The sequence below is a fragment of the Tachyglossus aculeatus genome, chromosome 8 (genome assembly GCF_015852505.1).
Source record: "Tachyglossus aculeatus isolate mTacAcu1 chromosome 8, mTacAcu1.pri, whole genome shotgun sequence".
Classification (NCBI taxonomy): Eukaryota; Metazoa; Chordata; class Mammalia; order Monotremata; family Tachyglossidae; genus Tachyglossus; species Tachyglossus aculeatus.
This window is the reverse complement of record NC_052073.1, coordinates 37,793,472-37,809,527: the sequence shown is the minus strand read 5'-3', so window position 1 is coordinate 37,809,527 and position 16,056 is coordinate 37,793,472. Positions and strand designations below refer to the sequence as shown.

At 56.8% G+C, this 16,056-nt stretch overlaps 1 protein-coding gene across 1 annotated transcript; it reads left to right on the top strand.

The window, feature by feature from the left end:
• Window positions 1-863: 863 nt before the first annotated feature.
• Window positions 864-11,258, top strand: LOC119931574 (BLCAP apoptosis inducing factor). Its single transcript, XM_038750355.1, has 3 exons — window positions 864-905; window positions 5,147-5,236; window positions 10,129-11,258. Exon 3 carries the CDS (start codon window positions 10,219-10,221, stop codon window positions 10,480-10,482), a length of 264 nt encoding a protein of 87 aa, XP_038606283.1. The 5' UTR covers window positions 864-905; window positions 5,147-5,236; window positions 10,129-10,218; the 3' UTR covers window positions 10,483-11,258.
• Window positions 11,259-16,056: the final 4,798 nt, after the last annotated feature.

The following is a 16,056-nucleotide window of genomic DNA, read 5'->3' as shown; positions in this document are numbered from 1 at the left end:
TTCTCCCCCAGCGCTTAGAACAGTGCTTGGCACATAATAAGCGCTTAACAAATACCATTATTATACTGTGTGACTTTGGGCAAGTCACTTCACTTCTCTGGGCCTCAGTTTCCTCATCAGGAAAATGGGGATGAAGACTGTGAGCCCCCCGTGGGACAACCTGATCCATCAATCAATCAATCAAACGTATTTATTGAGCGCTTAGTGTGTGCAGAGCTCTGTACTAAGCGCTTGGGAAGTACAAGTTGGCAACATATAGAGACGGTCCCTACCCAACAGTGGGCTCACAGTCTAAAAACTGATCACCTTGTAACCTCCCCAGAGCTTCGAACAGTGCTTTGCACATGGTAAGCGCTTAACAAATGCCATTATTATTATTAATTATTATTATTATTGAAAGGGGGGGGGGGGGCTGAAAGGTCATGTTGTCCATGCCCCTGTGTCTGAACGGGCCCTCTCCCTCTTTGGCGTTTCTCCTCAGTGCCCGGCCCCGGGGGGAGTGCGCATGCGCCGATGCGGGCTGCCCCGCCGGGGGGGGGGGAGTGCGCATGCGCCGACGCGGGCTGCCCCGCCCGAGGGGGCAATGCGCATGCGCTGTCGCGGGCTGCCCCGACCGGGGAGAGTGCGCGTGCGCCGACGCGGGGCTGCCCCGCGCGCTGCCTGACCAAAATGCGCCGGTGGCGGGAAAATGGTGGGCCGTCGAGCCCGTCCGTTGTTGGGGCTGGAGGGGAGGGGAGGGCAGGGTGTCCCGCGGCGGATGGGCCGGGGGGGGTCGGGCGGGGTCCGGCGGGGCCGAGGGCAGCCCGCCCCACGGCCGGTTGAGGGGGGCGGGGCCGGAGGGGGAGGGGGCGGGCAGAACACAAGAGCGCCGGCCGTTCGGGGGGGCCGCCATGGCCGCGCCGCAGGTACTCGAGCCCCGCCGCCGCCGCCGCCGCCGAGCCAGGACCGGCCGGGCCCTGCCGCCGCCCCCGCCCCCTCCCCACCTCCCCTGCCCTCCCTCCGCCCTTAATGGCCCGTCTCTCCCCAGGCCCCCGCCGCCCGGCCTGGGCCCCCCAGCCCCCTTCTGGCTGCCCTCAGCGCCCCACTTCCGGCCCGCTTCTCCTCAGCCCCTCACTTCCGGCCCCGGTTTCCCTCAGTGCCCCCCGCCATGGTGGCCCGGCCCTCCTCACACACCCTACACACACACACACACACACACACACACACACACACACACACACCACCCCCCCCCCCCCCAGGCCCCTTCTGGCTGTCCTCAGTCCCCCCCCGCCATGGTGGCCTGGCCGTCCTCAGACCCCCCCTGCCCGGCCTGGTTCCCCCCCACCAAGACCCTGTCTGGCTGTTCTCAGCCCCCCCTTTGCCGGCCTCTCTCTCCTCACACCCCCGGCCCGGGCCCCCAGACCCCTTCGGGCTGCCCCCAGCCCCCCACTTCCCCCTTCTAGACTGTGAGCCCACTGTTGGGTAGGGACCGTCTCTCTGTGTTGCCAACTTGGACTTCCCAAGCGCTTAGTGCAGTGCTCTGCACACAGTAAGCGCCCAATGAATACGATTGATTGATTCCGGCCCGGTTCTCCTCAGCCTCCCACTTCCGGCCCCGGTTTCCCTCAGTGCCCCCCGCCATGGTGGCCTGGCTCTCCTCACACACCCTACACACACACACACACACACCCCAGGACCCTTCTGGCTGTCCTCAGTCCCCCCCGCCATGGTGGCCTGGCCCTCCTCAGACCCCCCTGTCCGGCCTGGTTCCCCCCGACCAAGACCCTGTCGGGCTGTTTTCAGCCCCCCCCTTTGCTTGCCTGTCTCTCCTCACACCCCCTGCCCGGCCTGGGCCCCCAGACCCCTTCGGGCTGCTTCCAGCCCCCCACTTCCCCCGTCTAGACTGTGAGCCCACTTTGGGGTAGGGACTGTCTCTCTATGTTGCCAGCTTGTACTTCCCAAGCGCTTAGTACAGTGCTCTGCACACAGTAAGCGCCCAATAAATACGATTGATTGGCTCCGGCCCGGTTCTCCTCAGCCCCCCACTTCCGGCCCCGGTTTCCCTCAGTGCCCCCCGCCATGGTGGCCTGGCTCTCCTCACACACCCTACACACACACACACACACCCCAGGCCCCTTCTGGCTCTCCTCAGTCCCCCCCGCCATGGTGGCCTGGCCCTCCTCAGACCCCCCTGCTCGGCCTGGTTCCCCCCCACCCGGGCCCTGTCTGGCTGTCCTCAGCCCCCTCCCCCTTTGCTGGCCTGGCTCTCCTCACACCCCCTGCCCGGCCCGGGCCCCCCGACCCCAGACCCCTTCTGGCTGTCCTCAGCCCCCCACTTCCGGCCGGTTTCCCTCAGTCCCCCTGCCATGTTGGCCTGGCCCTCCTCAGGGCCCCCCTTCCCCTTCTGCCCCCCGCCTAGGCCCCTTCTGGCAGTCCTCAGCCCCCCACTTCCGGCCCCGTTTTCCCTCAGTCCCCCTGCCATGTTGACCTGGCCCTCCTCAGGGCCCCCCTTCCCCTCTCCTCCTGCCCCCCGCCCAGGCCCCTTCTGGCTGCCCTCGGCCCCAGTTCCCCTCAGTCCCCCCCCCCCCCCACCATGTTGGCCTGGCCCTCCTCAGAATCCCCTTCCCCTCCTGCCCCCCGACCCCAGACCCCCTCTGGCTGTCCTCAGCCCCCCACTCCCGGCCCCGTTTTCCCTCAGTCCCCCCGCCATGTTGGCCTGGCCCTCCTCAGAACCCCCTTCCCCTCCTGCCCCCCGCCCCCAGACCCCCTCTGGCTGTCCTCAGCCCCCCACTCCCGGCCCCGTTTTCCCTCAGTCCCCCTGCCCTGTTGGCCTGGCCCTCCTCAGGGCTCCCCTTCCCCTCCTGCCCCACCCCCGACCCCTCCTGGCTGCTTCCAGCCCGGTTGTCCTCAGTGCCCCCGCCATGCTGGCCTGGCTCTCCCCACACACCCTACCCGACCCTTCAAGGCCCTACTGAGAGCTCCCCTCCTCCAGGAGGCCTTCCCAGACTGGGCCCCTTCCTTCCTCTCCCCCTCGCCCCCCTCTCCATCTCCCCCATCTTACCTCCTTCCCTTCCCCACATCACCTGTATATATGTATATATGTTTGTACATATTTATTACTCTATTTTACTTGTACATATCTATTCTATCTGTCTGTCCTCAGCACCCCCACTTCCGGCCCCGGTTTTCCTCAGTCCGTGTCTCCCCCCCCCCCGCCATGCTGGCCTGGCTCTCCTCACACCCCCTTCCCTACCTGGTCCCCCAAACCCCTTCTGGTTGTCCTCGGCCCCCCACTCCCGGCCCCAGTGCCCCTCAGTCCCCCTGCCATGTTGGCCTGGCCCTCCTCAGAGCCCCCCTTCTCCTCCTGGCTGTCCTCAGCCCCCCACTTCCGGCCCCAGTTTCCCTCAGTGCCCCCCACTGCCATGCTGGTCTGGCTCTCCTCACACACTCTGCCCGGCCCGGGCCCCCAGACCCCTCCTGGCTGCCCTCAGCCCCCCACTTCCGGCCCCTGTCCCCCTCAATCAATCAATCAATTGTATTTATTGAGCGCTTACTATGTGCAAAGCACTGTTCTAAGTGCTGGGGGGCTACAAGGCGATGAGGTTGTCCCACATGGGGCGCACAGTTTTAATCCCCATTTTACAGAGGAGGTGACTGAGGCTCAGAGAAGTGAAGTGACTTGCCCAAGGTCACACAGCAGACGTGGTGGGGCTGGGATTCGAACCCATGACCTCTGACTCCAAAGCCCGGGCTCTTTCCATTGAGCCATGCTGCTTCTCAGTCCCCTCAGTCTGTGGCCTGTCTCTCCTCACACCCCCCTACCCGGCCTGCCCCGCCTCCTTGGCTGGCCTGGCTGCCCTCAGCCCCCCACTTCCAACCTGGTTCCCCTCAGTCCCCCCGCCATGCTGGCCTGGCTCTCCTCAGACCCCCCTGCCCATCCTGAGACCCCTCGGCTAGCCTGGCTGCCCTCAGCCCCCCACTTCTGCCTCAGTGCCCCCCTTGCTGGCCTGGCTCACCTCAGACACCCCCCCCCCAAACCCCTACCAGTCCTGGTTGCCCCTCGGACCCCTTAGGTAGCCTAACTGCTCTGAGGCCCCCCTGCCCAGTTTGGCTCCCCCTCAGTCCTTCACCCCCCGCCCCACTTCGGGGCTGTCTCCCCCTCAGTCCTGCCCCCACCCGTAGCCTAGCTCCCCTCGGCCCCCCACTTCCAGCCTGTCTCCCCCTCAGTCCCCCCCACATCCAGGCTCCCCGTCAGACCCCCCGCCTCCAGCCTGTCTCCCCTTTAGACCCCTTATTTCCCCTGTTTCCCCCTCAGTCATCCCTGCCCAGCCCAGCGGCCTTCAATCCCCCTTCCCTGGCCTGGCTCCCCTCAGACCCCCTACCCCTCCCTTTCATTCATTCATTCATTCAATCGTATCTATTGAGCGCTTACTGTTTGCAGAGCACTGGACTAAGCGCTTGGGAAGTCCAAGTTGGCAACATATAATGACGGCCCCTACCCGACAGCGCGCTCACAGTCTAGAAGTCCCTTCCATCTGACCCAACTCCCCCTCGGTCTCCACACCCGGCTTCACTCTCCCCGTATCTCATCGCCACAGCCCCCCAGGACCCCCCAGCCTGGTTCCTCTCACTCCCCCCTTTTCGGTCTGGCTGCCCCTGAGTCCCTCCCCGAATCCCTTCACTCCCCCTCTCCAACCTGCTGTCCCCTGGCTTTGGTCCCCACCACCCAGCCCTCCATGTACACATCTACATATCTATTCTATTTATTTTATTTTGTTAGTATGTTTGGTTTTGTTCTCTGTCTCCCCCTTTTTAGACTGTGAGCCCACTGGGTAGGGACTGTCTCTATATGTTGCCAACTTGGACTTCCCAAGCGCTTAGTACAGTGCACTGCACACAGTAAGTGCTCAATAAATACGATTGATTGGTTGATTGATCTACACATATGCCCTGCTTCCATGGCCTGTGTCTGTCTCCCCCCTAAACACACATATCACACATCACACACACTTACACCTTCCCCCCAATCTGGCTCCTCTCCCCTGACTATTTCCCAGCCCAAGTCCACACACACTCCGGAATGAGAACCCAGTTGTCCCGAGGCCCAGTTCCTTATAGGCCTCAGTTCCCTTTGCCAATCAAATACCTTCCTTTCTCTTCTTCGTAGGACAGAACCCTACTCTGCTTCTGACCAAAGGACACCTTGGGTCCTAGAGTATTTCCAACCTGTCAGGAGTCACTTGCCTATCAGCCTGCGGTGAGTCCTAAAGCTCATTTCATCTTGACGATATCTCTGCCTGTTTCTAGAAACAAATGTGTGGGTTAGTGATTTTTTTTTTCTTTGGCCTTCTCCGCCAGGCTAAAGTAATCCATTTGAAAGGAAAGAACTGAAAGTTCACATCTTGTATTCATTAATAATAATAATAATAATGATGGCATTTATTCAATCATATTTATTGAGCGCTTACTGTTTGCAGAGCACTGTACTAAGCGCTTGGGAAGTACAAGTTGGCAACATATTTAAGACCTGTTTCTAAAAACAAATGTGTGGGTTAGTGAATATTTTTTTTTTGGCCTCCGCCAGGCTAAAGTAATACATTTGAAAGGAAAGAACTGAAAGTTCACATCTTGTATTCATTAATAATAATAATAATAATAATGATGGCATTTATTCAGTCAGTCGTATTTATTGAGCGCTTACTGTGGGCACAGCACTGTACTAAGCGCTTGGGAAGTTCAAGTTGGCAACATATTTGTTAAGACCTGTTTCTAAAAACAAATGTGTGGGTTAGTGAATTTTTTTTTTTTTTGCCTTCTCCGCCAGGCTGAAGTAATCCATTTGAAAGGAAAGAACCGAAAGTTCACATCTTGTATTCATTAATAATAATAATAATAATAATGATGATGGCATTTATTCATTCAATCGTATTGAGTGCTTACTGTGTGCAGAGCACTGTACTAAGCGCTTGGGAAGTCCAAGTTGGCAACCTCGAGAGACAGTCCCTACCCGACAACGGGCTCACAGTCTAGAAGGGGGAGACAGACAACAAAACAAAACATATATTCACTGCTCTCTGCCTCAGTTACCTCATCTGTAAAATGGGGATTAAGACTGTGAGCCCCCCAGGACAACCTGATCACCTTGTAACTTCCCCAGTGCTTAGAACAGTGCTTTGCACATAGTAAGCGCTTAACAAATGCCATCATTATTATTATTACAAGTTGGCAACATATTTATTAAGCGCTTACTATGTGCAAAGCACTGTTCTAAGTGCTGGGGAGGTTACAAGGTGATCAAGTTGTCCAACGGGGGGCTCACAGTCTTAATCCTCGTTTTACAGATGAGGTTACTGAGGCACAGAGAAGTTAAGTGACTTACCCAGCGTCACACAGCTGACAACTGGTGGAGCAGGGATTTGAACCCCTGACCTCTGACTCCAAAGCCCGTGCTCTTTCCACTGAGCCATGGTTAATTCAATTGTATTTATTGAGCACTTACTGTATGCAGAGCACTGTACTAAGTGCTTACCTACCCCCACTGCTTAGTACAGTGCCCAGCACATAGAAAGCGCTGAAAGAGCCTGGGCTTGGGAATCAGAGGTCATGGGTTTTAATGATGGCATTTATTAAGCACTTACTATGTGCAAAGCACTGTTCTAAGCACTGGGGAGGTTACAGAGTGATCAGGTTGTCCCACAGGGGGCTCACGGTCTTAATCCCCATTTTACAGATGAGGTCACTGAGGCCCAAAGAAGTGAAGTGACTTGCCCAAAGTCACACAGCTGACAGTTGGCAGAGCTGGGATTTGAACTTCTCTGCTATGTGACCTTGGGCGAGTCACTTCACTTCTCTGGGCCTCGGTTCCCTCATCTGGAAAATGGGGATGAAGACTGGGAGCCCCACGTGGGACAACCTGATTACCCTGTATCTCCCCCAGCGCTTAGAACAGTGTTTAGCACATAGTAAGCACTTAACAAATACCACCGTTATTATTATTATTATGAGGATAAAATAATAATGAGACATTCCATCGCACCGGTACTGTGCTCTGCACACAGTAAGCGCTCAATAAATAGGATTGAATGAAACTGGGATCGAGGGCAGGATCTGGGTCCCGGTTTAAGACTGTGAGCCTGCTGTTGGGTAAGGGCCGTCTCTATATGTTGCCAACTTGGACTTCCCAAGCGCTTAGTACAGTGCTCTGCACACAGTAAGCGCTCAATAAATACGATTGTATGAATGAATCTGTCTGGCCAAACGAAGTATCGTACTTTCTCTCTCTCCTATCTCAGTCGCCCCTTTATCTTTCCTAAGTCATTGCCCTGAGGAGAAGTGTTACCTAAATCTCCGTTTTCATCCGTTTCCGGGCCAAAGGCTTCCCGAGGATTTCTGTGGGCCGTAGGCTGCCATTGCTCAATGCTTCGGAAATCCAGAATTCCTGACCGCGAGGCCTCTCTCGGTTAAACCCTCCACGGTTTCCGATTTTTGAGCTGGAGTCCCCTGTCCTTGCAGATTTCTTCATTAGAGAAGCAGCCTGGCTCAGTGGAAAGAGCCCGGGCTTTGGAGTCAGAGGTCGTGGGTTCAAATCCCGGCTCTGCCAACTGTCAGCTGGGTAACTTTGGGCACGTCACTTCACTTCTTTGTGCCTCAGTTACCTCATCTGGAAAATGGGGATTAAGATTGTGAGCCCCCCATGGGACAACCTGATCACCTTGTAGCCCCCCCTCCTAGCACTTAGAGCAGTGCTCTGCACATAGTAAGCGCCTAATAAATGCCATAATTATTATTATTAATTCTGTACTCCCAACGGGTAGAGCCTGGGCCTGCGAGTCGGAAGCATCTGGGTTCTCAAGGTTTGCCAACTTGTACTTCCCAAGCGCTTAGTACAGTGCCCTGCACACAGTAAGTGCTCAATAAATATGATTGAATGAATGAATGAATCCCAGCTTTGCCACTTGTCTGCGGGGTGACCTCGGGCAAGTCACTTCACTTCTCTGGGCCCCCGTTCCCTCATCTGTAAAATGGGGATTGAGTGTGTGAGCCTCAGGTGGGAGTGCTCTGCACACAGTAAGTGCTCAATAAATACGATTGAGTGAATGACAGGGACTGTGTCCAAGCCTATTTGCTTGCGTCCACCCCAGCGCTTAGTACAGAGCCTGGCAGGTAGTAAGCAGTTAACAAGTACCACGACCGTTGTTATTATTAGTCCAGTGCCCTGCACCAAAAGGGTGCTCAGTAAGTAATCAACGGTGTTTATTATTAATAATAATGGCATTTATTAAGCGCTTACAATGTGCACTGTTCTAAGCGCTGGGGAAGTTACAGGGTGATCAGGTTGTCCCACGGGAGGCTCACAGTCTTCATCCCCATTTCCCAGATGAGGTCACTGAGGCCCAGAGAAGTGAAGTGACTTGCCCAAAGTCACACAGCTGACAGTTGGCGGGGCCGGGATCTGAACCCTTGACCTCTGACTCCAAAGCCCGTCCTGTTTCCACTGAGCCACGCTGCTTCTCCTGTTGAGCATCGACTGTGGACAGGGCACTGTACTAAGCGCTTGGGAGAGCAGAGACTAATAGCTCCGGTATGCCTGATCCCTTCCCTTGAGCAGCATAGGGTCTTCTAGACTGTGAGCCCGTTGTCGGGTAGGGACCGTCTCTGTATGTTGCCAACCTGTACTTCCCAAGCGCTTAGTACAGTGCTCTGCACACAGTCAGCGCTCAATAAATACGATTGAATGAATGAATAGAGTGCGACTGTGTTCAGGCTGATTTGCTTGTATCCAACCCAGCACTTAGTACAGTGCCCGGCACATAATAAGTGCTTAACAGATGCCACAATTATCATTATCACTGTCTCAGTAAAGTCAGTTGGTGCCCCTGACAGTAGGGCTTGGGTTCGAGCTGCGGAAGCAGAGGCCAGTTATCGTGCCAACTACAGACGGGATCGTTCAGCGGCCAAATTCCCAAAGGGCGAAACGTTGCCTCCGCCTGTCTCTCGGCTTTCCAGATCTAGGCCGGGCCTCGTCTCTCCGCGGCCGCATGTCCAAATTTGGGAATGGCTCTTATCTCCCTAGCGATCTATCACCTGAGCGGAATGACTGTGGCCTCTGTTAAGCGCTGACTGTGTGCCAAGCGCTGCGCCGAGATCATCGAGTCCCCCGTGGGGCTCCCGGCCCAAGTAGGAACTCCTCCGGTCCTCGGTTTCTTTATCTGCAAAACGAGGACTTAGACGTGGAGCCCCGGATGGGAGCCGGACCGCGTCCGACCCGATACTTCCCAAGCGCTTAGTCCAGTGCTCTGCACACAGTAAGTGCTCAATAAATACGACTGAATGAATGAATGAGTTAGCTTGTATCCACGCCAGTGCTTGGCACATCGTAAGAACCTAACAAATAGAGAAGCAGCGTGGCTCAGTGGAAAGAGCCCGGGCTTTGGACTCAGAGGTCATGGGTTCGAAACCCAGCTCTGCCACTTGTCAGCTGTGTCACTTTGGGCAAATCACTTCACTTCTCTGTGACTCAGTTCCCTCCTCTGTAAAATAGGGATTGAGACTGTGAGCCCCCTGTGGGACAACCTGATCCCCTTGTAACCTCCCCAGCACTTAGTACAGTGCTTTGCACATAGTAAGCACTTAATAAATGCCATTATTATTAAATACAGGGAAGCAGCGTGGCTCAGTGGAAAGAGCCCGGGCTTTGGAGTCAGAGGTCATCGGTTCAAATCCCGGCTCCTCCGCTTGTCAGCTGTGTGACTTTGGGCAAGCCACTTCGCTTCTCTGTGCTTCAGTTCCCTCCTCTGTAAAATGGGGATTGAGACTGTGAGCCCCCCGTGGGACAACCCGATCACTTTGTAAACTCCCCAGTGCTTAGAACATAGTATGCGCTTAATAAATGCCATTATTATTATTACCGTGAAAAAAGAAAGCGGGCACCTGCACATTAATATTTGGGTCCACCTTGAACTTTGGTTCCACGGCCCGGTTATCTGAAACGGAAATGGGTCTGGGCGCAAAGCACCGTGCCCGGGACCCTCTCCCCGCCTCGATGGGGACGCCAAACCCGAAGGCCCGGCAGGTCTGAGGCGGGGAGGGGTCTCTCGCGGTGTAGGAAACGGCGCCGGCATGGCGGTCTCGTCTCTCTTTAATCCCCAGGCTCGGGGGGACCCACCGGAGACCCGCGGCCGGCGGAGGCCACGGCCGCGGCGGACCCGACCGACCGGCCCGCCTCGCCCCGCGGCCGCCATGTACTGCTTGCAGTGGCTTCTGCCCGTCCTGCTGATCCCTAAACCGCTCAACCCGGCCCTGTGGTTCAGCCACTCGGTGTTCATGGGCTTCTACCTCCTGAGCTTCCTCCTGGAGCGGAAGCCCTGCACCATCTGCTCCCTGGTCTTCCTGGCGGCCCTCTTCCTCCTCTGCTACAGCTGCTGGGGAAGCTGCTTCCTGCTCCACTGCCCCGGCTCCCCGCTGCCCCAGCTGGCCCACGACCCCAGCGTCGTGGCCACCTGAGGCCCGGCCCGGGGACCCTCCCGCCGACCGGAGCCCGGGCCTCGCGGCGGCCGAGAGGGCGGCCTCCGCAAGCCGGCTGCCGCCTCTTCCCGTCGCCTCCTGGATGGACTCCGGCTCTCCCCCCCGGCCCCTTAGAAGAAATCTCCGGAGCTTACACCGATTCCGAACGATCGGGACTGCACACGTTCGGCCGTGGGGATTTTGGGGCGAGGGGGTGTGGGTTATGGGGCTCGCTCTCCTTTATTTGTTGGTCGATTTCTCCCCCCCACTTCTCGTTTTCCGCTTCACGCGCCCCTCTTCCCCACCCCCGTTCGTTTCGATCTGCCGACCCGGCGGTCGGCGGGCACACGGAAGCGTCGGAATTGGGGCGATCCCGGCGGGGAGGGGCGTCGGTTCCGACTCCATCCCGCGCCGAGCCTCCGGTAGGGCCCCTCCGCCGTTTTTTGTCTCTTTTTCCTTAGAGGAACCCAAAGCCAAGAAGGAAGATTCCTTTCTGTACAGTAAGATGTTTACTCATGAGAAATGGCCCCACCTCTCCACCTCTGGCCCCGTTTCCGGGCCAGGGCATTTGTGAGTAATCTCCTCCTTGGCAGCACTCCCGGCGGGAGAGGGGGTGGGGCTGGGACCCGTCCCCCACCCCACCCCTCCTCCAGCTAGCAGTTTGGACCCAAGACAACACGCGGGGAAACGTCTGGCCTGGATTCGGGGTCCTTCTGCCTCTCCGTTCATCCGCGACCCCGTCGTCGAACGTGTTTAATAAAGCTTTCCACACTTTGGTTTTCGAACTCGTGCGGAGCGAGGCCCCCCCCCTCCTTGCGGCCGAAGTCTTAGGGTGCCAAGTCTGCGGGGCCTGGAGCCGAGGCCCGGCAGCAGGAGGGGTCAATCAATCAATCAGTCAATCGTATTTATGGAGCGCTTACTGTGTGCAGAGCACTGTACTGAGCGCTTGGGAAGTACAAGTTGGCAACATCTAGAGACGGTCCCTACCCAACAGTGGGCTCTGACCAACCTAGCTTTCCTCCCTCCTGGAAGTTGAGCACCATTCCCCCGCCCCAAAAACTGCAAGCTCCCTGAGGGTAGGGATTGGGCCTACCAATTGGACCCCCTTCCTTCTCCTGTCCTAAATTGAAAGCTCAATAACGGGGCAAACGGATGGTCGCCAGAATTAATAATGGTGCCACTTGTTGATGATGGCAATAATAATAATGATACCATCATTATTATTTATTCAGTGCTTACTATTCATTCAATTGTATTTATTGAGCGCTTACTGTGTGCAGAGCACTGTACTAAGCACTTGGGAAGTACAAGTTGGCAACATCTAGAGACGGTCCCTACCCAACAGTGGGCTCACAGTCTAGAAGATGTGCAAAGCACTGTTCTAAGCGCTGGGGAGCTTACAGGTGATCAGGTGGTCCCACGGGGGGGCTCACAGTCTTCATCCCCATTTTACAGATGAGGGAACTGAGGCCCAGAGAAGTGAAGTGACTTGCCCAAAGTCACACAGCCGACATTGGCGGAGCAAGGATTTGAACCCATGACCTCTGACTCCAAAGCCCGGGCTCTTTCGACTGGGCCACGCTGCTTCTCACGTGAATTCTCACAAATTCAAAGGACCGTTTGGGGCTGAGTGAGAGCCTTGGAGTGGACGAAAGAATAACAACATTAATAATCGGAGTATTCTTTAAGCACTTGCTAGGTGCCAGGCACTGTACTAAGCGCTGGGGCGGGTACAAACCAATGGGGTTGCACTCGGTTTTAGTCAAGGGTCTCAATCTCAGCGTGGCCTAGTGGGAAGAGCCCGGTTTGGGAGTCAGAGGAGCTGGGTAGGGACCGTCTCTATATGTTGCCAACTTGGACTTCCCAAGCGCTTAGTCCAGTGCTCTGCACACAGTAAGCGCTCAATACGATTGAATGAATCCTGACCCCGCCCCTTACCTGCTGTGTGACGTTGGGCAAGCTGCTTCACGTCTCAGTTGCCGGCAACCAGGCTGGGCTCCGAGATCTCGCCGGCCGCATGGATCCGGAGTCCCCGCCGCTTGCGCAGGGAGACACAATGACTCACGAGGTCAGCTCGGGTCCCCGTGCTCGCCGGCCCCATCCGGAGCCAAATGTCCGGGGTTATCGGCCCTCGGTTTCCCCCGGCACCCTGGGCAGGGGTGGACTTAGGACCACAACAGTGGCAGATGTTCTGCACCTAATAATTGTGTCTTTTGTTAGGCGCTTACTACGCGCCAGGCACTGGGCTAAGCGCTGGGGTGGATACAAGAGAAGCAGCGTGGCTCAGTGGAAAGAGCCCGGGATTTGGAATCAGAGGTCATGGGTTCAAATTCCAGCTCCTCCAACTGTCAGCTGGGTGACTTTGGGCAAGTCACTTCTCTGGGCCTGTTACCTCACCTGGAAAATGGAGATTAAGACTGTGAGCCCCAAGTGGGACAACCTGATCGCCTTGTAGCCCCTCCCCAGCGCTTAGAACAGTGCTTTGCACATAGTGCTTAACAAATACCACCACTTTTATTATTATTAATCGTGGTTTTTGTTAGGAGCTTACTATGCGCCGGGCACTGGGCTAAGCGCTGGAGTGGATACAAGAGAAGCAGCGTGACTCAGTGGAAAGAGCACGGGCTTTGGAGTCAGGTTATGGGTTCAAATTCCGGCTCCGCCAATTGTCAGCTGGGTGACTTTGAACAAGTCACTTCTCTGGGCCTCGGTTACCTCATCTGGAAAATGGGGATTAAAACTGCGAGCCCCAGGTGGGACAACCTGATTCATTCGTTCAATCGTTATTTACTGAGCACTTACTGTGTGCAGAGCACTGTACTAAGCGCTTGGGAAGTCCAAGTTGGCAACATATAGAGACAGTCCCTACCCAACAGTGGGCTCAGAGTCTAGAAGGGGGAGACAGACAACAAAACATATTAACAAAATGAAATAAATAGAATAAATATGTACAAATAGAGTAATAAATACATACAAACATATATACAGGTGCTGTGGGGAGGGGAAGGAGGGGGCTCAGTCTGGGAAGGCCTCCTGGAGGAGGTGAGCTCTCAGTAGGGCCTTGAACCTGATCACCTTGTAACCTCCCCAGCGCTTAGAACAGTGCTTTGCACATAGTAAGCGCTTAACAAATAGTATCAGCATTATAAGCAAATGAGGTTGGACACATTTCCTGCCCCCACGTGGGACTCACCTGCTTCGGGGAGAACCATCAGAGACACCCACGACGTCTCGTCCCGGAAATCCACTAAAACCTTGGCTCCCCCCTACCTCTCGCTGCCGTCTCCCGACACCCCAACGTTGGGCGGGTGTATTCCTGAATCTTGGAAAATTGAATCTTGGAAAATAATTCTAAAATTATTACTTTAGACTGTGAGCCCACTGTTGGGTAGGGACTGTCTCTACGTGTTGCCAATTTGTACTTCGCAAGCGCTTAGTACAGTGCTCTGCAAACAGTAAGTGCTCAATAAATACGATTGATGATGATGATGATGTAGCGGGCCAATTGTACTGTTGGCCAGACACTCTGCCGGTCCCTGGGGTGGCTACGGGGTCGTCAGATCGGGCACGGACCCCGTCCCACGGGGGGCTCACGACCTAAGAGGAAAGGAGAGCCCATCTATCCTCCCCATTTTAGGGATGAGAAAACGGAGGCCCGAGAGGTGAAACGACTTACTCAAGGTCACAGAACAGGCCGGTGGCCCAGGCGAGGTGAGACCTGACTGTCCTGACTCCCAGCCCCAAGCTTTTGGGGTGGATTTAAGGATTTGAGTTGGGTCATCTCAGGGGGTGAACCATCTCGTCTCCTGCCTGGGGGAAGGAAGGCGAGAAAAAGGGAATGTGGGCGTCGAATCCTTTTGCTTCGGGTTAGCATACGGCTCTCGGGTTCAAAAATCCCAGCTCTGTCAGTTGTGTGACTTTGGGCAAGTGGCTTAACTTCTCTGTGCCTCAGTTACCTCATCTGTAAAACGGGGATCAAGATTGGGGGCTCATCCGTGGGACAACCTGATCACCTTGTAACCTCCCCAGCGCTTAGAACAGTGCTTTGCACGGAGTAAGCGCTTAATAAACGCCACCGTTATTATTCTTATTAAAAGGGGGAAATGTCGGCCCGGGTCCTGCTGTTTCCGTGCGGGAAAAGGAGGGAATCTCAAGGCGTGAGGAGCAGGGGTTGGTTGGGTGAGGGGGACCTCTGGGACCCAAAATGGAAGGTGAATTTTCGCCGAACAAGCCGGCTTCTGACTTACCCTTTCTCCGGCCGATGTGGGATCATAGCCGTCCAGGGGTGGAGGGGGGGTGCGGTGAGAGGTCATCCGGGCCAGCCTCCTGCCTCTGGGCAGGTGGGGACCCGGGGCCACCCTGTCCCATCACCAACTGCCCGTCGTTCGCCTTCCCCCGGGCAGAGAGGATTCACGGTCGTCGATCGGAGCGGGCAGACTGTGATTCTGATGGGTCAGCGGGCCGACCCTCGAAAGCCGCCCCGACGGCAAACGGACCGTATCAAAGAGCCGAGGTGGGCAGATCCAGTGCCCTCGTGTGTCGGGGGGCTCAGAACCCCCTCCTCCTGGTTTGTGCCCATCCCCGTGCCCCCCACCGCCGAAGAATAAGGCACGCAGAGGAGAGGTCTGCTTCTGTTTAATCCGACAAAATGTCAAGTATTTACACCACCACCTTGTGAGTTTCAGAGAACGTCCCCCCCCACCACCCCAACTCCTACAAAACGTGGTTAGAAAAACTTCAGGGTCCGCGTGGCCCAAGGTACCCGGCGGGAACCTCGGCCGCCGGACGGGACGGGAGGGATCGGAGGCGGGGGGCCCGGCGCCCGTCATTATTGCTAGGCTTCCGGGGCCGAGACCTCCCGAACCAGCGGGGAGGGCGGCGCCCACACGCCAAACGCACGCACCCGCACACCCGACGTACCGTGGGCCCCCGGGCAGGCGTCCGGACAAGCACCCGACATCCGCTCGGCCTCCGGGATCGTCTGGCGTTCCCCGGGCCGGCGCCTCCGGGCGAGCCTGGCATCGAGGGGCCTGCCCTCCGCCGCTCCCCCAGGATGGTTCAGCTGCTATCTCGGTTCCTTGCCCTTTGACCTATCGCCACCACTGTATTCCGTGCGGCCCAGTACCGTGCTTCACCCCCAGCAGGTGTTCAGTACAGTGCCCTGCACCCAGGAGGGACCTAGTAACTGTGGGGAGGATGTCGGGGGTCAGGGCTGGGGGTCTGACCATCCCCAGGAGGGTCCACCACCTCCCGCCCGGGGAAGGGATGGGGGTCGGGGCGTGAGGAAGAGGGTCCAGGCGGACGGATTCCTCCTGCCCCTCGGTTACCGGCTCGGCCAGGCGACCCGGGGTTGATCACCTTGGCTTCTCCGGGCCTCGGTTTCCTCATCTTCAAAATGGGAATGGGAATGAAATGCCTGTTCATCCACCCCCTAGGGCTGTGGGAAGGGATGTGGGGGGGAAATGGGACAGTGTCTGACCTGATTAGTACATAGTAAGCGCTTCAACACCACAGTTGTCATCATCACCAGAGCCTCGGTCTCCCCTGCACCCCAAGACCAGACAGACCAGAGCG